Source organism: Hydra viridissima, unplaced genomic scaffold (genome assembly GCF_058129835.1).
Source record: "Hydra viridissima isolate aposymbiotic clone 2 unplaced genomic scaffold, HvirCarnegie_v1 scaffold_8, whole genome shotgun sequence".
Lineage (NCBI taxonomy): Eukaryota > Metazoa > Cnidaria > Hydrozoa > Anthoathecata > Hydridae > Hydra > Hydra viridissima.
In genome coordinates this window covers 14,574,798-14,595,308 of record NW_028324307.1, presented here as the reverse complement: position 1 = coordinate 14,595,308, position 20,511 = coordinate 14,574,798, and the positions used below count along the sequence as shown (strand labels likewise).

General features: G+C 27.4%; 2 protein-coding genes across 2 annotated transcripts in view; one reads left to right on the top strand and one right to left on the bottom strand.

Moving 5' to 3' along the window:
* Positions 1 to 20,511, bottom strand: part of LOC145194731 (receptor-type tyrosine-protein phosphatase S-like) — a 31,093-nt gene that overhangs the window by 6,925 nt on the left and 3,657 nt on the right. The window contains exons 4-16 of the mRNA XM_090094820.1: positions 19,941 to 20,195; positions 17,912 to 18,172; positions 17,541 to 17,834; positions 13,382 to 13,494; positions 11,858 to 12,077; positions 11,007 to 11,126; positions 9,908 to 10,075; positions 9,574 to 9,759; positions 7,012 to 7,106; positions 3,396 to 3,486; positions 2,511 to 2,722; positions 873 to 1,032; positions 376 to 514 (exon numbers count right to left, since the gene is read on the bottom strand). Coding sequence (XP_089950946.1) covers positions 376 to 514; positions 873 to 1,032; positions 2,511 to 2,722; positions 3,396 to 3,486; positions 7,012 to 7,106; positions 9,574 to 9,759; positions 9,908 to 10,075; positions 11,007 to 11,126; positions 11,858 to 12,077; positions 13,382 to 13,494; positions 17,541 to 17,834; positions 17,912 to 18,172; positions 19,941 to 20,195 — 2,314 coding nt within the window. The remainder of the gene's footprint in view (positions 1 to 375; positions 515 to 872; positions 1,033 to 2,510; positions 2,723 to 3,395; positions 3,487 to 7,011; positions 7,107 to 9,573; positions 9,760 to 9,907; positions 10,076 to 11,006; positions 11,127 to 11,857; positions 12,078 to 13,381; positions 13,495 to 17,540; positions 17,835 to 17,911; positions 18,173 to 19,940; positions 20,196 to 20,511) is intronic.
* On the top strand, positions 3,816 to 6,451 carry LOC149885262 (uncharacterized). Its single transcript, XM_090094495.1, has one exon. The coding sequence runs from the start codon at positions 4,126 to 4,128 to the stop codon at positions 5,710 to 5,712; it is 1,587 nt and encodes a 528-aa protein (XP_089950621.1). The 5' UTR covers positions 3,816 to 4,125; the 3' UTR covers positions 5,713 to 6,451.

The following is a 20,511-nucleotide window of genomic DNA, read 5'->3' as shown; positions in this document are numbered from 1 at the left end:
ATAACTAAAAAAAAACCTTTGTGAACAAAAATTTTATCTGCATATGTTAAAAACTATAGTTTAAGATACACATCAACATTAGTCACGGTGTAGGATAGCTAAAAATTTCTGAGAACTTTACTTTTATAAGTAAAATTCCCAGAAACTTTTGGGTATTCTACACCGTGACTAAATAAAAGTAAACAAATTGTAATAACTGTTGATGACAAGAACTGATAAGAAATACAAAAGTTGATTTTTTAAGTAGAAATAATTTGTCCAAGTAAATCAAACATTCAACACTGAAAATTTCTTAACAAAAATTTTGTTATAGCAATAGAGCTATATATGATTATCACTTTCTGTTTACTTGTATAAAAAAAATAGTAAAACTACCTGCAATGAACAATAACTGGTTTTGATTGGTCTGAGTGTTCTCTTGTTCGCAAAACAAATGACATAAGAGAGGAACTTTCCAATGGTACACCAAAATCAGGCCATTCAGTGTAATGATAATGCCACACATCTCGAACTTCTAAAAAGCAAAAGAAAACCTCTAAAAATCAATAGAACACAATATACAAATATGATTTTCAAAGCATTAAATATATAAGTGCAAAATATCATTAAAGATTGACAATATTTTGTTGTAATAGTTATTAAATATATGCATAAAGATTTATAACCCTACCACAGGTTCACATATCATAACAAACAAGCTTTGAAAAGCATTTCAAAATGATTGCTACTCCTCTAGTATTCTATGATTGCTTTTAAGTTAAATTCTTTTTTTTTTAAGATCTTTTTTTTCTTTATCTACTTTTCAGAAAACTTATGTATTACATAAAGGAACATAGAAAACAAAACAAAAAAAAACTTTAAAAAAATACTACCATCTGAAGTGACATAACTACTAGAAGGTTCAGGATTAACTTTTGTTATTGTCAACTTCCGCTTGATGTAAGATGCATATGTCTGTGTTTTTTCAATAGTAACAGTAAACCCTTTGTAGGTCTCACTTCTGTTTTCAGGCCAATAAAGATCACATTTTTTCTAAATATATTAGGAGCTTAAGTATTAAAAATAAAAAAGTTTAGTTGGTTGGTTACAGTTGGTTGGTTAAAAAGGGTTGGTTACAAATACAATTAAAATTTAACAATTAACACAATACAACAGCACACTGCAACCAACTTTAGGTCAATTTTGTTTTAACTTAGGCTATAAATATCTGAAAAAACTGTAAATTTTAAATTAAAAAAAGCTAACTCAACTTTTGTTGGTTATTAGATCAATTATCCAATAACCTGATAAAATTCAACTAGTGTTTAGTTCAAACTTATTTTGATTTTAGCTTTTTTAACTCCAATGTTTCAGTTCAGTTCAATAATTAACTGATGAATTGATGAATCACATCAATTCACTTTGTGTTGGAAACATTCAAAATAAAAGTGTGCTCAACCATATTTATGCTTTAAATATATAAATTTTCTTCAATTATCAACTTATTATATCAACTTTAACATATTTAGTAAATTTATTCTTTACTTAATCAATATATCTATATATATAATTATACTTGCTTAACCAATCAATGGTAAGGCTGCATAACGATTTTTCCTAAGTTAATGGAACTGGCAAATGTAATGTGTAAGTGGAAAACACAAGGATATTTACCAATTACTGCTTCAATTACATTTAGATTTAAACTAACTCAGATGTATCATATTATGAAGAAACAACTTCTTGATCTGCTTAATCATGACTTAAAAAAAAGTGATAAGGTTGAATTAATTACAGTTGACTTGTGATCAAAGACACACCGTTGGTATATGTTAGTTACCCTGTATTATGGCAATCCAAACTTCAATTTGAAGAAGTTCATTTTGATTGTAAGTTCATACTCAACATTTGAATTGATACTTTAAATTGCTTTGAATCTTTTATCAGTTTTTGTTTAAAGATCTCCTGTAAATAGTCTAATAATAATAATAAATAATAATAATAATAATAATAATAATAATAATAATAATAATAATAATAATAATAATAATAATAATAATAATAATAATAATAATAATAATAATAATAATAATAATAATAATAATAATAATAATAATAATAATAATAATAATAATAATAATAATAGTAATAAACAGTCTATTTCATTTTGTTTTATCTAATCTTTTTTGTTACACTTGTACTAAATTAAAAAATGTCTGGTGTCTAGTGTCTAACTAACAGTTTCTTTTAAGAGTTAATATGAAGAAATATTGAAAAGGAAGTTTTTAAAAAGAAGTAAATTCATTTTTTAAGATCAAATAAAATTTTTTAGCAAAGATAGATAAAAATAGATGTATAAAAATAGATAATAACTTAAGAGTAGTTTGAAAAAAATAAAACTTTAAAACTTTAAAACTTTATTTTAAAAATTATTTAACTGCAATATTTCTTTCATCATCACTATTGTAGTTTATAAAATGAAGCAAATTATCAAAATAAAAATCCTTAGATATCAGATTAAAAATGCTTGCCTTTCTATTTTCAAACAAATTTGTTAACATAACAATAACTTGACATTCAGATTCCCAAACCATTCGCCAGAAATCACCAAAAGTATGTTCTAGAGGTGCTTGTGTTGCGATATACGATTTTTTCGTTTCATAACCATCAATAAAATTTGCATTAATGTAATCTGAACCAGGTATTCCAGGTATTGCTCTCAATCGAAAACGTGTATGATCATCTAAAAAAAAATATTTCAATTTCAATTTATTAAAACCTAAAAATGTTGGTAGTGAAGAAAATATTTTTAAGTTATAAATTATATGATAATATATTACATAATTATAATATGATATATTGTATAACAATCATTATTAACAACTATATTATGACATATAAACATTAAAAACAGACATTAAAAAATTGTGCACTGGAAATTAATGAATTACCATAAACTTTTAATTATCAAAGTTAACTATCATAATGCTATGATGAATTATACATGCGCTTATACAAATTTATTCCATTTTATACAGTAATTCTATTATAAAAATTTTGTTCAACAACTTTCACCTGCCACATAAATGAAAGAAACTTTTTAGAACCTTTTCAAAACTGAGTTGAAAAAGAATCAGTTTTTCTTTCCATTAAAATACACAGTGGAAACTTTGTAGAAGTAAAGAAAATATCACCTTTCAAATAATAATACAAAAGTGCAGTTTAATTTAAAATAAAAATCAAACTAGAATTTTTTAACTAAAAAAGATTGATACTTAAAATTTTTCTAAAAATATTTTGCTTTCCAAAAATCTAATTTTACTTTTTTTAGATAGAGATGTTTGAAAATGATTAAAAAAAAAATTCAAGAAAATCTTTTTAAGATAAAACCAAATATAAATGAAAAAAAGTTTTACATGCAAAAACGTTTTGATAGCGATTCTTTGACTGATTTTCAAGAGTTCGAGAATCATTCCATGTGCTTTCTGGTTGATCTGGACCCAGAGTCTAAAAGTAACCGTACTCAAGTTTAGCAGAAAAAACACTTAAAATATTGTTATCTATTATATTACTATAACTTTATTTTTACACTAAATTATAAATAGCTATGCGTTTTAATCAGGGTTGGCATTAAAAAACCCACCCAAAAAAACCCACCCAAAAAAACCCACCCAAAAAAACCCAAAAAAACCCACCCAAAAAAACCCAAAAAAACCCACCCAAAAAAACCCAAAAAAACCCAGTTAAAAAAACCAAAAAAAACCCGGGTTTTTTTGGGTTTTTTTAAAATAATATTTTGTTTAAAGGATTCTCTTTTTTTCTGTGATTTATTTATTTCAGAAAACATTTAAACATAATTATGACTAATTAAAAGGTAATTATTATTGAAAAGAGGATATGGATATGATCAGAATATAGTATTTAATAAGAATCAAAATTTTTAAAAGACATGATTTTTTTGAAATATTTCTGAAAAAATAGTTTTAGTATTTTTTACAATATACTTTCAGTGGTCTCAGTGGCTTTCATCAACCATATCAAAGTCAGGCTTGTGTTCTATCTTACAAATTACTCAAGAAACTTTTATTCAAACAGTATTATTATTTGTGTAGCTTTAAGTATATTTAACTTGCATATTTCGATGCAATGTGTATTTTTCAGAAAAAAATCTTTATAAGAATGCCATTCGGAAGTGGAAGGAAGAAAGGATGGGAGTGGAAGGAGGTCAGTGAGATAGAAGGGGACAAAAATAGTGTTCAGTGTGACCATTGTTCAGAGAAGATTAGTGGAAAAATTGAAAGAGTTCGTATTCATTTGGAGAAGTGTAAAGAGAGAAAGAAGGACACTGATGAACAAGAACCAAGACCTGGAAGCTCAATGAGCAATATTAGCCTCTTGTCAAATGAGTCAGGTACTTCAATTTCCGAAGGATCTATTATGACCAGCTCCACACCAGCAAAAAGGTTTAAAAGTAGTAACTTAAATAACTTTGTAGTTAGAACATCAAATGATCAGAAAGATGCCATAGACATGCAAGTTGCCCGGTTTTTTTTCAGCTCTAACATGTCTTTTAATTCAGTGGAAAATTGTGAGTTTCAGAAACTTTGCTCTCTTCTTCGTCCTGGGTATGTCCCACCAAGCCGAAAGAAACTGGGTGGAGATCTATTAAATGAAGTCTATGATGATCTGTCAGCTGGGATAAAGAACGAACTGGAAACCAAAGACACGTTGGTAATTTGTCAAGATGGATGGTCTAGTATTCAGAATGACCCAATAATTGCTCACTCATTTTATGATGGAAAAAAGAGTTATCTGTACAACATAGTTGACTCAGGATCAGAAAAAAAAACTGCAGAATACTGCTTCAGAATCATCAATGAAGCTATAGTTAGCATAAAAAATGATTATAATAAGTTTGTATTTGCTGTCTGCACTGACAATGAAGCTAAGATGAAGAAAATGAAAGAGCTGATCAAACAAGAGTATCCTGATATGTTAACATATGGCTGTAATGCACACTATATGAATTTGCTACAGAAAGACATTTGCAATTCTTTTTCAACAATTCTAAAACAGGTTGTGGAAGTTCAGAAATATTTTAGAAATGTGCATATGGCCCATGGTTTGTTAAAGGAAAAAGGTGGATGTATGCCTCAGCTGCCAAATGAAACACGCTGGAACTCTCAAGTTGCCTGCATTGAGACATACCAGAAAAATCATAACTTCTACGTGGAGATCTATGGACAGAAGATGGAAGATTTTCCAGCCAATATTGGAAGAATAATTGAGAATATAGCCATCAAACGTGAGGCAATTCGTCTTCTTAGTGAAATGAAAAAATTGGGGATTGCCTTAGACAAGATGCAGAGTGATTCTTGTCATCTCTCTGATGCAGTTCATATCTGGTATTCATTGATAAAGGATGAAGAGCTAACCATATACTATGATGCAATAAAGAAGAGATTTCAAGATGCTGTACAACCCTTTCATATTTTGGCCTATATAACTGACCATCGCTATGTAGATGATTACAAAAGCTTCATTGATAATGATAATGAAAACATTGCAGAACAATGGTTAGAGGACAGGAACCCTGATTTCTTGGGTTTACTATACAAGTTTAACTTGAAGGACAGGGAGGTGTTCCCCAAGCAAATGTTCTCAGAATCACTGAAGGTTATCTCTCCATCAGAATGGTGGAACATCATGAAAGGAAAGGTTACTAGATCTTAAATCAGGGATAAAGAGGTTTCTGCCAATTTCTGCAGCTTTCTAGCTTCTCTACACTCCTGTCCCGCTAGCTCAGCCTCAATTGAGAGATGGTTTTCAACCTTTGGATTTGTCTGGTCGAAGATCAGGAATCGTCTTGGTGCAGATAAGGCAATGAAACTTGTGAAGATTTACAAATCATTTCACAATAGCTCAGCAGCTGACAGCAGTTCCTGTGATGATATCGAATCTGATCAATAAGTAGGTAAGTAGTAGGAAAAATCGTTTTTAACTTCAGAATAACCATCGAAATTCTGAAAAAAATTCTATTTCTATTATTTAAGTGTAATTTATATTTGTTTTAGCTTATTCTTGATGATCTCAGAGGAGGTGTTTAACTGGAAATCTGTCAAAAACATCTGAAAAGCTGACAAGAATTGAAAATTATTGTAATAATCAAACAAAGTAAAATTATGTAAGGAGAATTTTATTAACAGTTCTTCAATTTATTAAATCTTCCTTGTAAAAGCTCTTTTCAATAAATAAATATAACTATTACCATGTGTTTTTAATTATTATTTTGAAAAAATTAAATGTATAAAGATAGTTTGAATGCAAAATAGGTATTAAGTCTTTCATTTTCTAAGCAAAAAAAGCTATTTTTAAAAAAACCCAAAAAAACCCAAAAAAACCCAATAAAACCCAAAAAAAACCAAAAAAACCCAGTGAGCTGGGTTTTTTTAAAAAAACCCGGGTTTTTTCCAACCCTGGTTTTAATGACTCAATCTTGGTGATATATAGAAACCACCATGTTTATCTCAGCACAAAAATGTAAATCTGAACATTAAGACATGATGAAAGTTGATATTAAAACAATATGGATGACTGAGATAAAGCAAATTTCAGTTTTTATATTGAATTAACTTTTTTTGATACTTCAAATGAATTCAGTTGCCTTTATATATTACTTACAATTTTTAAATTTAATTTCTTAATATTTAAGAATATCCTCAATTTTATTTTCCAAAATTATCATAATTTATGATAATTATCATAATTTATGATAACTATCATAATTTATGATAATTATCATAATTTATGATAATTATCATAATTTATGATAACTATCATAATTTATGATAATTATCATAATTTATGATAACTATCATAATTTATGATAACTATCATAATTTATGATAATTATCACAATTTATGATAATTATCATAATTTATGATAACTATCATAATTTATGATAACTATCATAATTTATGATAATTATCATAACATAATATTTAGCTTAAAAACAAAAATTAACAACTTACTGTGAATTCTTCAGAAAATAAATAATCTGAATTAGAATGAAGTTCAGCAACTCGCCTTTCAAACTCACTAGGATCATATGAGATTCTCTTCACCTCTAAAGAAGACAAGTCAACTTACACAAAGTGCTTTTACCAAAGCCCTGGTACAAACTTACAAAAAATACAAACTTTCGGATTGTTGAAGTATTTAAAATCAATCTCAAAATTTAGTAGAGAATTATAAGAGAAAAAATTTAGAATTGGAAATCGTTTCAAAAGCAACTGAGAATCATTGATAAATTTCATTTTAAAAGAAATAGTTCTACATAGTGAATTTTATTTATATTAACATGCTGTTAGCTGTCATTTTGTTCATATTCTACCTGTTTAAATTCAGTTTATAATCTTTTCTTTTCTTTTTTTTTTTTTTTATCACAATGTTGGAAATGGCAAAAAGAAAAAAAAACCTTGATTTTTAAAATTTTAGGTTACTTTTATCTAACAAACATAAACAACAACATGAAATAACTGTTTTACATATACAGTTTGTCCCATAACTCACTAGAAAAACTAAACATATATAATATATTAATATTATTATCATATAAATAATAATAATAATAACAATAATAATATAAAATAATAATAATAATAGCTTTAAAAAATTCAAATAGTGATAATTAAAAATTCCACTTAATTTTGCATTTACAAAAAAAAAAAAAAAAAAAAAAAAAACTATTCATAAATTTTATTTGTGGTTGTTTATTACCAAATGCCTATTTAAAGCTAACATGAAGTGCCTCACAGTACCAAAGAGAAAATGTTGATTGATAATTTATTCTGGAAATTTATTCTCAAAACATCTTTAAAATAGTAACAAATGTAATGCTAAATACCTATCATGTCAACTAAAAACAAGTCTTTACTGTTAAATAATTATTTTCTTTTATACTCAAAATGAAAAGCTATTTGGTTAACTTATTAGAACTATCATGATATTATCATGGAATTTCTTTAGCCTACCAAATTCCCATCTTTCAAACAACTAATTACAACTATCATGATATTATCATGGAATTTCTTTAGCCTACCAAATTCCCATCTTTCAGACAGCAATTATTTTTGTTCTGTTTTAACAAATTAAAGTATATAATTTAATTTTTTTTTTTTTTTTCAAATATACATTCCATTTTCTGCTCATCGTCACTTTCAATATAAAGAAAATCTTGTTTTCCAAATATCTCTAATAAGTTTGATTGTATTTCCTGTATATTACTTATGTAGCTAAGAAAAATAAGAACTGTTCTGAGTTGATTTTACAAAGGTAATGTAGCTAATGATAATAACAGCAACAACCTCAATAATTAAAATTAACAGTAATAATAAGATTTTTGTTTATGTTTAAATCAATAAAAACTTTTGAACTTTTTTTGTGTTAAGGTGAAAAAAAAATTTAAATACTACTTGACCAAAAAAACGAAAATTTGAATGAAGTTACATTTTCTAAATCTTGATATTATGATTGATGAAATAATTATTCATTTAAATAAATTATTTTTCACTACTTTGTATGAATGATTAAAAAAGAAAAAAAAATGTAGCAAAGTTAGCTAAAATATGTTAGTGATGTTGCAAAAAACCTGTAATTTATAACCTGTAATTGATAACCTGCAATTATTGCTAGAGAGAAAAAAAAATTATTTTTTAAGTACTTATAAAAAAATGGACAGCAATTAGAAATGTGATTAATGATCAATTGCCTCATATCTGTTGTAATGACAATCAGTTGACTTTACAAAAAAATCTGTCCAAAGTTTCTACTCTATTTGCATGATAATAAAAATTCACAAGAATACAACTACTTCAACAAATAATAGTTTACAAAAGTTTAACAAAACATGCTAAGCTCCTGTAAACACTACAATAGACTATGATAATGATACTATAAAGTGATAGCAAATGACATTTATGAATGCATTATTAATGTTGTAAATGAAGTGAGCATAACTCTTCACAAAAATATCCACAAAAGTTTATTTGTTCCTTAAAAGTGAGAGAAAAATATTCCAAGTTCAAAAAAACTCCTTTAATTGTATCAACCAATCAAAAGACAAACCTTATTGCAATCATTCAAACACTTTTAAAAAATTTTATAGTGTATGAAAAAAAATTTTTTAAACAAATAATTGCAACTGAAAAGTTGTTTCCATTTATAATCGTAAACTTTTACAAATTTGAAACATTTAACATATTGAAAAAAAGTAAACAAAAAACTTAAAATTTAAACATACAGAATTATCAGGTGTAGATGATAAAATTTGAAATATCAAACTTTGTAATAAATAGAATGATTTATAAAAAAACATTTAAAGTTATATGATAAACTTTATTTATTTAGAAATAAATCATTCTATTAAAAATAAATTAAATAAATTATTTAGTAATAAGTTGATTGTTTTAATACTTGTTTTTTTAAATTTACATTTAATAATGGGTTTTTTTTTAAATTTAAATTACTAACTTTTTTACATTTCTAAAAAAATTTTTTTCTCAATTATTTTTTCTCTCAAAATCCACACTGACCTATGTTCTTCAAAGTTTTGCGGATGGTCAACCGTGTTTCATTTTGAAATTGGTCCTTCTTGAAAAGTTTTTTTCGATAAAATAAAATTCCTTGGTGTTGAAAATAGAAAACAATGAGAGCTATAATTATTATTACAGTGATCACTATAATGATCGAAACAACAATCCCAATGTTGAGTCTCTTGTCTAAAGAAAAAAAACTTAGAGTAAAAATGAAACTAAATTTCAATAAAAACCAAACTTTAATATTTGGTCTTTGACCTTTGATTGTGATCTACAAAAGCAAACAACAAAATTAAAAAATCAAAATGAATCAAAGAACAAGGAAAAATACCTGTTTTAGATAAATTTACAAGTTCTGGGCCCATGAACAGTGCACCATCTCTCTTTCGAATAACATATGCTCGTATAGCAACAGTGTAAGTTGTGTCTTCTTTGAGAGACCTGATTGTTGCTTCTGTAATATTTGGGCCATATGTCAGTAACTCTTTATAAGTCGAATCTAGAACAAAAATATAAAAACTAAGAACATTTCCTCATTAAACCTTTAAAAAAATTCCAAGCATGTTGAATTATGCTACATACTGAGTAATAACAACTTTGACTTTTCATAATATTAATGGCATCATTTTTAACAAGATTGAAAAAGTAAAGCTGAATAATGTTTGTGAAAATCTTAAGATTCATTTTCTAGAAAATGATTCCCAGATAGAAGGAATCTTTATCAATTTGTGTACTGCATTTTGTAAACTATAAACAACTTAGCATAAAAAACTCATAAATTTAAGAATATTTTATATACCAGTAGGTAATAACTTTACTTTCAAGCGTTGAGCAGAGTTTTCACTAAGACTGTAGTGAAAGTGGCTCACTATGCAAAAATTTCATTTTTTGTTGGTGATATTCTGCTGTTTGATGGTGGTTAATGAGATAGTAAACTTAAAATGGTGATAAAATTTTCAAAAAATTGGTAAAGACAACTTGCAAAGACCTTTTAATTTGTCTCTTCAACAACAGCACCAGGTGAAGTTGTTGTGAATGTTATAAATTATACTTTAGTACCATTTAGACATTGATTTAGACATTTTCCAACAATTAAAAGCTTTTTTGATTGAAAAATTTTTAAATTTAACAATATCGTGCCAATCATTAAACAACTTTGTTAAAAGATAAACTCTGACCAATAAAGTTTAATCCAACAATTTAATTCTTTATTTAATTAAAGCAACAATGAAAACTGTTGGAAGATGATTTTTTTTTTTAACATTGGTAAAAACATTTCAACAAAATTTTATATAAAACATTAGTTACTAAGCGCAACACAAACTTTCATATCCAACTATTTGTTGAAATCTCATTATGATGCCTTATTAACAATGCTATTTATAAAATGTTCTAATCCCAAAGTATAAAGTGACTAGAGAAACACCTACCTATTATAGAATAATTTATTTCATATCCACTCACTGTAAAAAGAGTGGGGGCAACCCATTTAAAATGCAAACTATTATCTGTAGACTTCACCAATGTAAAGTGCTTTGGTGCAGAAGGAGCTAAAAAGTATAAAAGCAAGAGATTTAAAATTTTATTCATGTCTAAATAAAAAAATAATAAAACTCATTGTAAACTAACAATTCTAACAATAATGAAAATTTGGAATTTTTTTTATTATTACCATATAGCAAGTTTGCAAAAAGTTTCAGATATTTGAGATGCCTCAAAAATCTTTGAATTCTCAAAAAAAAAAAAAAAAAACTAATTGATCATCTCATTCAGAAAGTGCATTTCTTTAATGACATAAAAAATAAACAACAGAATCCTAAAATCAGGCTTCAATTAGGTTAAGCAACCTGAAAGTTTCTCAAGACAAGAGCAGCAGTAGTTTATTGCCATTTCCAACATTGTGATAATATGCTGAGAATATAGAATTAGCAGAAATTTGGGGTTTTAATGCTGTGTTTTTTATTTTTTTATTTTTTTAAATTGCTTAAAAACACTTTAAAATATAATAACTAAAAATACAAAGAAAATTCTCAGAAGAGTGCCCTTGAAGATTTTACTTAAATGATCTCCTCAGAGCCAGCAAATGATCAATAACTTTCTTTGGTTTTCCTGTTATCAGTGCAAAAAATTTGATATTTTCACCAATGACAAAGCACCATTATATAATTTTTTTTATTTGAAATTGAACATAAAAATAACCAATAATGTACATATATCGTGTCAGAATGCTAAAAAAAAAGCATCTTGAAAAAACAAGTTGAGTGTATAAAACTTTAATTACTTTCTTCGTCAGTCCAAATCATTTTATTGTGACCAATAGATGGGCCAATGATATTGTTTGTATCTACTCGTACCCAGTACAATGATTGAGCAGAAAGATTGTTTAGGTGAATTGAATATTTGAACTGCTCTAAACAGGGGTTCTGTTTTCCATCATAGTGTGAGCTTATATTTGTTATTTTTGCAACCTCCTTTTCTGTTCCATTTTTTTGATAGACAACCTAAAAATATTTAAAGCAGCTTGACAAACAAAATTTTCATTGTTAAGATAAGGGTACTTTACTTAAATTGGTTTTAGAGAAATTTTGTAATGTTGCTTTAGAACCGTTGCTAAACTATTTACATTAAAACCTGCAGAAAAATTCAATGCAAATTCAAAATCCAAATTGCTTGTTATCTTCCCAAATATTGATATTCAAAAGTGTTTTCAAAAACATGTAATTATTTTCATGTAAATATTTTCTAAATTATGTAATTACTTTCAAAATGATATTGTTATTTTCAAATAATATCATTTTTAGTTTAAATTGTCTTCCCTTTATAAAATCAACCCTTACAAGATCAGAATCTTAAAGTAAATTTTTTATGTAAACCTTTATATTAAATTTTTTATGCATATTTAAAATATATACTAAAAAAAAGTGAAAGATATAATAATATATATAATAATATATGTACATAGGGTTCCTGAATTCAACCTGGTTATTTTAAAAAACTGGGAACCGGCAAAAAATTCACCAAAGAAGCAGGATCCCTGGAGAAAAGCAAGAAAAAATTTTAAATGTTATTTTTCCTTTTTGAATATAGTACACTCTAAGGAAGTAAAGGGCATTAAACATCAATTAAATGGCTATGTAAGAAAGTAAAGGGCATCAAACATCAATTAAATGGATTTTTTTTTTTTGTAGCTTTTTTTTTTTTTTTGTTATTGCATAAAAAATTGAACATTCAACATCCTGACCAAACTCAGCCAAATGATTTTTAAAAATGCCAAGACATTTTTCAGTAGGAAATATACCTGACATCCAAACCATACCAAGATTGTAATGACTATTTTGCTCATGGACATTAATGCTCATGTATTGTTGATTTCTTGAAGAAGTAAACTCATCCAGTAAAATACTGAAACATTTATTTTAATGCTTCTTTTTTTCAATTTTATGTTTAATTTCTTCCTGAATTAAGTCATGTTGATGATAAACTGTCATTACAATTGACTCATCTTTAGGTAGTTTTAGTCCTTAATCCAATAGGACTGATTGAATAAATTTACTGTTAGAAATTAAATGAATAGATACTCCATCTTTAGCAGCAAGTTTTAAAACAATTTCTTCTAAGGTACCTGATTCCTTGAAGAATGATGAATTGTTTTGTTCAGATTTTCATTTTGTTTAAGGTGTTTCATCACTTTCACATTTATTTTCAAAAATTTCATGTTTTGTTTGGAGATGGCAAGATAACTCACAAAAAAAACTAAAACTAAAGAATCTTATAGTATAGTGAACTTACAGCATTGTAAACTTACAGTATAGTAAACATAATCTGCATTTATATGTTTAGGTTTACACCATTTCACATTTAAGCCAATAGAAGCATCATCGGTGTTAGTTACTTCAATATCATCTACTGGTGATGAAACTGTGAAAAATCATTCATATAATATAAAATCAGTGTTTAAAAAAATAATTTACTAATGGACTAAAGACATTTAAAAAATGGTGATGATGATGATGATGTTAATGTAATATACACATGATATATTACATTAACTTCATTAACCTTTTCGCCCAGAAGTACGCCTTTTAGCATTTTTAGATATACCTTGATATTTTACAAAAAACCAAAAAACTGGAGGTTGCATTGTTACTGAATTCAAATTATGAACAAATGGTCCACAATAGTCCGGAAAAACATTAAAATTTTAACTTAAAAAGCATAAAATTATGACTTCCAAAGGTCACCAATTACCTGAATCAGAAATTCAGAACTTTATAGATGAGCTGGATAACAGTGATAATGGTGATTGTGAAGATGATTTGTTGATTTCCACTGATGGTATATACACCTTGTACAGAAAGTTTAAATGCACTTGTTTTTTTAATGTGTATAATTCTTTTAAGAAATGATAACCCGATAAATTGAAGAGATGTAGTCCGCATTTTTATGTTTACTTATACTAATGGTTTAATTTATTGATTTAGAGATTAAAAAAAAAATTATAAGGATACCATAAAGAAGATGAGAAGATTAACGAAGTAATTAAGCCCTTTCAATAATTTGAAAAAAAGTTTAAATGCACTTTGATTGGAAAACTTGTAACCAGGGCTGTGGAGTCAGAGTCGTGGAGCCGGAGCTCATTTTGGCTGGAGTCGGAGTCGGAAAAATTGTACTGACTCCGACTCCGGTTTAAAAAAAATCTTTCAAAGATTCATAATTTTCATAAGGATTTTATAGATGTTACAAAACTACAAGTCCCAGGATGGTCTGAAAGCTGTAGGATATCCAGACACAATGGGAATTGTAGTTTACAACAACCGGAGGACAAGGAGTTTGACATGTTATTTTTAGGCCTTTAAAACAGTGATAAGCAATAGGGTATTTTGCTGCTTATCACTGAGAATCATATATCACCTCCCTTGCGCTCTCCTCTACCTTCCCTTAAACTATATAACTTTATGATCCCCTAACTCTCGACTTATATTGTCTGGCACTGTGCTACATATTCTTAGTAGAAAGCTAGGCGTGCCACCACCAAGCACCAAAGAGTTGCTCCACAAACAGAAAGACTGTAAGTATTCAATTAACTTTGTTTCTGAGGAGAGAGAGAGTATTAGAAAATTAGTGATTGAAGAAGCTGTTAAACAAAAAGAAGAACTTAATGATGTGTCTCAACGGACGCTTTGTGTTTCTTAAGTGTGAACTATTTTGCAATCAATGTTTAATTCTTTTTTGAAAAAAATGAAGCAGTTACTAAGACATTGGCAGTAAAAGACGCCAAAACTAATCACACCAGCGAATTTCTCCAGGTCTTAGTAAAAAAGATTCTTAAAGAATATGAAGTTAAAGAAGAACAAGTTCTTTCATGTTTGAAATATTGTCCAACTGACAATATTTCAAACATTATTTTGATAAATTTATAATGTTATTAGCGACTGCATAAGAGTTTATTGCATAACAAGAGTTCAGAAAAGTTGTTTGTTCAGAAATTGTTTTCTTATAAATATTGTTTAAAGCACTAAGTGGTTGGATTATTTGTATCATAGTGATGAAATAGCCAATGTTAACATTTTACCACAGTTATTTGTTGTTACAAACAAATAACTGTAGTAAAACAAACAACTTTTTGTTGTTACAAATTGGTTACTTATGAAGGAGTCGGAGTTGGGAGTCGGAGTTGGGAGTCGGAGTCGGTCCATGATAAAATCAAGGAGTCGGAGTCAGAGTCGAAACAGCAGCTTACCGACTCCACAGCCCTGCTCTTAACTCTTGTTAATTGATTGATTTTTTCTTGCAGTCTTTCGCATTTTCATCACTCAAAAGCCTGCTATCGTTAGCATATTGTATTTGCATCTTTATTCTTATTTTATTTTACAAATAAACTGCATCTACGATTTGATTCAACCTTCAGCCATTTTCAACTCATAAAACTTTGTCAAAAGATCATATTTTCATGGGTAAAAGAGCTGTCTCATTGAAAATCAAATGGCAAGTCATTGACATGCATAAAATGAAAATGAGCAATCAACAAATCAGCAAACACTTGAATACTTCAATTTTTTGATTTCTTGCGTTTGATATTACATTTCAGAAAAGATTTTTTGTTTTTTTCCTTCTAAGTTGTGTTTTTTTCTTAATTAATAATTGACTAAGAAAAAAAAACAAAAAACGAAGAACCTGCATCAGATTTTTTCTTTGCACCAGTCCAAACTTACCATAACTTACAAAAAAACAAGTGCATTTAGACTTTCTGTACAAGGTATATATTTTAGTTTATTTTCCTTGCCTTGGGACATTAAAAGAATGATTTTTTTAATACTTAAGAGTAAGATTTAAGTTGTGATTTAATTTCTTCCTTAAACTCTTTTTTTCAAACATCATATTACATGTCAAATTTATAAATTAATATATATATATATATATATATATATATATATATATATATATATATATATATATATATATATATATATATATATATATATACATATATATATATACATATTATAATAAATATATAACCTTAAACCAATCCAAAGATGCATTTCACTACCTTAGATTCCTTTGAAGTAACATCTGAAACTGAATTGTCAGAAGAAGAAGATTTGGATTTTGAATTTATTCAACAAGAAATGAATGAAGATGTTTCTTCAAATTATTCTAATGTTGAAGCTAATACCACCAACATCAGTATAGTGACTGGTAGTAATGCAGTTAACTTAAAACCGCAGAGAAAACGTGTTCGTAATGCAGTTGTTAATGAATTTAGTAAAGAGGAAGGTTGTGAAAATAATTTTATTTGGGATGATATTCCTAGACAACAACGAGAATTTTCTTTCACTGTGGATAATAAGGTAAATAATGTTCCTGAAAAGCATGATTGTCCACTTGCAGTACTAAAAGCATTCTTAAAAGATGATATTATTAACAATATTGTCAGACATACAAATAAGTATATACAGCTTACAAAATCAACACCAGCAATAATGCAAAGAATGCAAACAAAAAAAAGAAGCTGCTTTAGTTTATGGGTTGATGTGACATTCAATGAACTTTGGGTGTATGTTGCAATAATATCCATTATGGGAATAATAAACAAGCCCCATTATCATATGTTTTGGACTAAAGACCACCTATTTTCTACACCTATTTTTTCTAGGCTTATGCGTCGTGATTAATTTGAGTCTATTCGTACAATGATGCATTTTACAGACCCCCGAATATGAAATTTGTGATGACAGTTTGAGTAAACTTAGGTCTTTTATAGATAGTGTATCAAAATGTTTCTCTGAAAATTATACGCCTGAGCAAAATGCCTCTGAAGATGAATATCTCTCTCTTTAGAAAGGATACTTTGTTTGAAATTTATGTATATTTTTGTCAAAACTATGAGTCTCAGATTTTCAAAATTTGAGAAAAATAAAAGTGGTGCTTGTGTATATTTTAATTATTCTGTTTAAATATACTTATGGGATGCTAAAAATATTAATTTCATAGCATACATATACATTTCCACCTGTTTTTTTTTTCATATATGTCAGTTTATTGAAAAAAAGTGCAATAATATAATTTTTCCTTTTTTTTGTTTGTTTTTTAGACGAATGCTCTATAAAAGTTATATCCAGTATGGTGTAAACCTCTATGAATTATGTAAGTATACTCATTTACCTTTTAGAAAAACTTTACTTCAAGGTTAACACATAAAGATAACTGAAAATATATTATTTTTAATAAACCTACAACTTAAGGTAAATAATTATGTGCGCTGAGTAGTCAAACCTACAAAATTGAGTGGAGCGAAAAGGTTAAATTGTATACATTGTAAAATGAGCAGACACAAGGGCATATTAGTAGAATAGTAATGTTCTACCAACCACTAAATTGATCTTTTACATACAACAATTGTAAAACAACAAAGTAATTTATCTACTTATTCAGAAATTTTAAAAAATCTAAAATAGAGTAACCTGACATATTTGTTCTCACAGATTGTTTTACTTCTCTGCTACAAGTGAGATGTTTTCTATCCACACAAGTTGCTGCGCAAAAACTGTAATTAGTGTGTGGAGAAAGATCTGTAAAAATTACTGAATCATTTTCAATGGTAGCATTTTTGCAATTGATATGTTCTTTCCAGGTATAACAAACCCGTGTGTAAGAAATATTTTGCGCTGAGCGATGTAAACCATGTTGAAAAGAAAAAATAACAGTTGTTGCACTTACATAATCAACTTTGAAGTCTGTTGGTAGAGAAGGCCTGGCTAAAATCAAGATAATGGTACTGTCTGAGAATCTGTTGCAAAAAAAACCTTGATATAAACTTTATAAAATTTAGTACCTTGCTCTAGCGTAGAGGCAACATGTTTCACGGTTCTACTACACCCATAATCATTACAAGCTGTTAAATTAAATGTATACTTTGTGAATGGCTCAAGCTGTGAAAAATTATATGAAGTAATAGTACTGTTCAATTTAATACCACATAGATTGTATGAAAACAAAGATTTTTCTGTAAAGATTTCAGAAGGTTTCCAGCGAAGTATTATACTTGTTTCTTCTGAATCCGATGTAAATTCTTGAGGAGCACTAGGCTTTGAATCTTTAAGGAAATAAAATTAAAATTATGTTTCTTTTTAATAATAACCGTTCTCACAAGAATTAAGTTTTGATTTTTTACTATAACAGATATATTTGTATTATAAGAAATATTATATTATAAGAAACTTATATTATCATAAATATGTTTAACATGCTTAATTTGTATTAAAATGTTTAAAATTAAAAACTAAACTACTGAAAAGAGACTATCAATAACATATAAGAAACCTTTAAAAAATGAAAAAAAAAACCATCATTACCATTTGTTACCATCCTTTTTTAGTATAGTTAGCTACTTTGTCTTTATGATTAGTTATCTAATTAAATAATCTAATTATAAAAAGTTATTAAATAATCAAATGGAGTTAATAATCATTTAATTGCTATGACTTCCCATTGCTGCACAAATCATCCTGAGAAATTTTGTTACTGTCTGTGTTGACTATGTAGTAAATACTGAATTCAATTTAAACACCAACTTAAACAAAGTCTGCAAACTCTATCATCTTTACATCAGCTGTGTGATTGATGATAGCTTTGCAAATAAAGCATAATGTTGAAGGCATTGGATAAATTGCTGATTTCAGAAAAAAGCTCTTAGTAGTAAGTACAATGAAGCTTAAAGAAGGAGTTTTCTTGGACCTCAAATCTGACAATTTTAACACAATGATCAATTCCAGGTTGTCATGGATAGTCTACCACTAGTAGCTTGGAAAGGCTTCAAAGCACTTTATGAAGTGTCTCTTGATAATAAATGTTCACCTATTTACAAGAAACTTGTCAAACAACTACACCATTCAATTAAAGCTTCAAGACATAAGTATAATGGAAAAACACTACAAATAAAAGTGATTGACTGGAATGCTAGTTGACTATTGCTAAATGCTAAAAGAGCTACCACTCTTTAACATTTACCAGATTGTAACACACTTGCATTTGTTTTTCATAATGTAATACTTTGATTTCCTACTTTGTATTGAACATTTTCTCGAGCAGTTGTAAAGCACAAAATGATGTAACCTTCTTTTTGAAAATCTCATTCTTTCAGACTAAATCCAGACTAAATTCAGACTGAAGCATCAAATTTGAAATCAGTACAAAAGGGGAAGACCAAACACTTTACTTTTACCTTTTTAAAAGATAAAATTGGTTTCTCTGTAATATTTTTATGTAGAGATTTTATTCGCTCGAATGAACCTAATTGATTCAGCAGCGGAAGAATTTCTGGAATATGGAATTACACATTTAATTTAATTTTAGTTAAATTTGATGCACAAGGAAAAATATAAATACAAGTATATGCTTTTTGCATACTGCAGCATGTTACCAAATAAAAAAGCATATCTGAAAATAAAAATCATAACAGGCAAGATCTATAGCATCACAATCAATATCTAACTCCTTTATGTAGTGCATTTTATGTAGTGCACTGTTTTTTTCAATAAAAAAATCAGCATTACAGAGGAAATAAAACACAATGAAAAAATATCAAGCAGAAACATGGTACAAACCTATTGTAAAATATAGTTATTATGTAAGTAAGACTATAATAATACTATAATAATAAAATACGATATAGTTAAATACACTGTTAAACTGATATAGTATTAGGAAATGATTGTCACTTAGTATATGTAAAGAATGGCTAATACCTTGGTTACTTAAATATACTATAGAAAATAATTTACTATGAATAATTATCTGTAAAACAACAGAGTTTTAACTTATGATATTAAATATATGTGAAAACCATTACTAAACCAATTTACCTAAAACCTGAATTGCAATTGTAATCGAGGAGTTCCCTAAAGTATTATTAGCATGACAAGTATATTTAACTGATCCAATCATATCAAATTTACTAATATTTAGCCATGAAGATGCACTTTCAATTGTTGGAATGTTTAATGCCCAATAGACACTTGGAAGAGGGCGTCCAGAAGCTTGACAATTAACAACCAATGGGTCACAATCGTATAAAGTGTATGAAATAAGATTTGGAAACAAGGTTAATACTGGTTTACCTGTAATTAAATAAAAAATTTTACTTCAGTTAAGTTGTAAATGGTCATAAAACTTAGAAGAGGAAATTTATTTTGGTAAGTGTGTGAAGCGGACTTCTTTTTCATGTACCAATATTTTTATAAATTAAAATTTAAAAAAAAAAAGTTAAATTTTTAGAATTTAGTCAACCAAAATAAAAATAAAAATAAAATGAATTAAAAAAACATGATTTGCATTTTTACTAATAACTAAAACTGTTAGACACTAAAAATCAACGCTCCTACCATCAACCACCACTATCAACACCACTCACTCATTAACACCCAACATTTTCAC

Coding starts and splice junctions, on each gene's coding strand:
- LOC149885262 (XM_090094495.1), top strand. CDS start 4,126: ATGTGTATTTTTCAGAAAAAAATCTTTATAAGAATGCCATTCGGAAGT.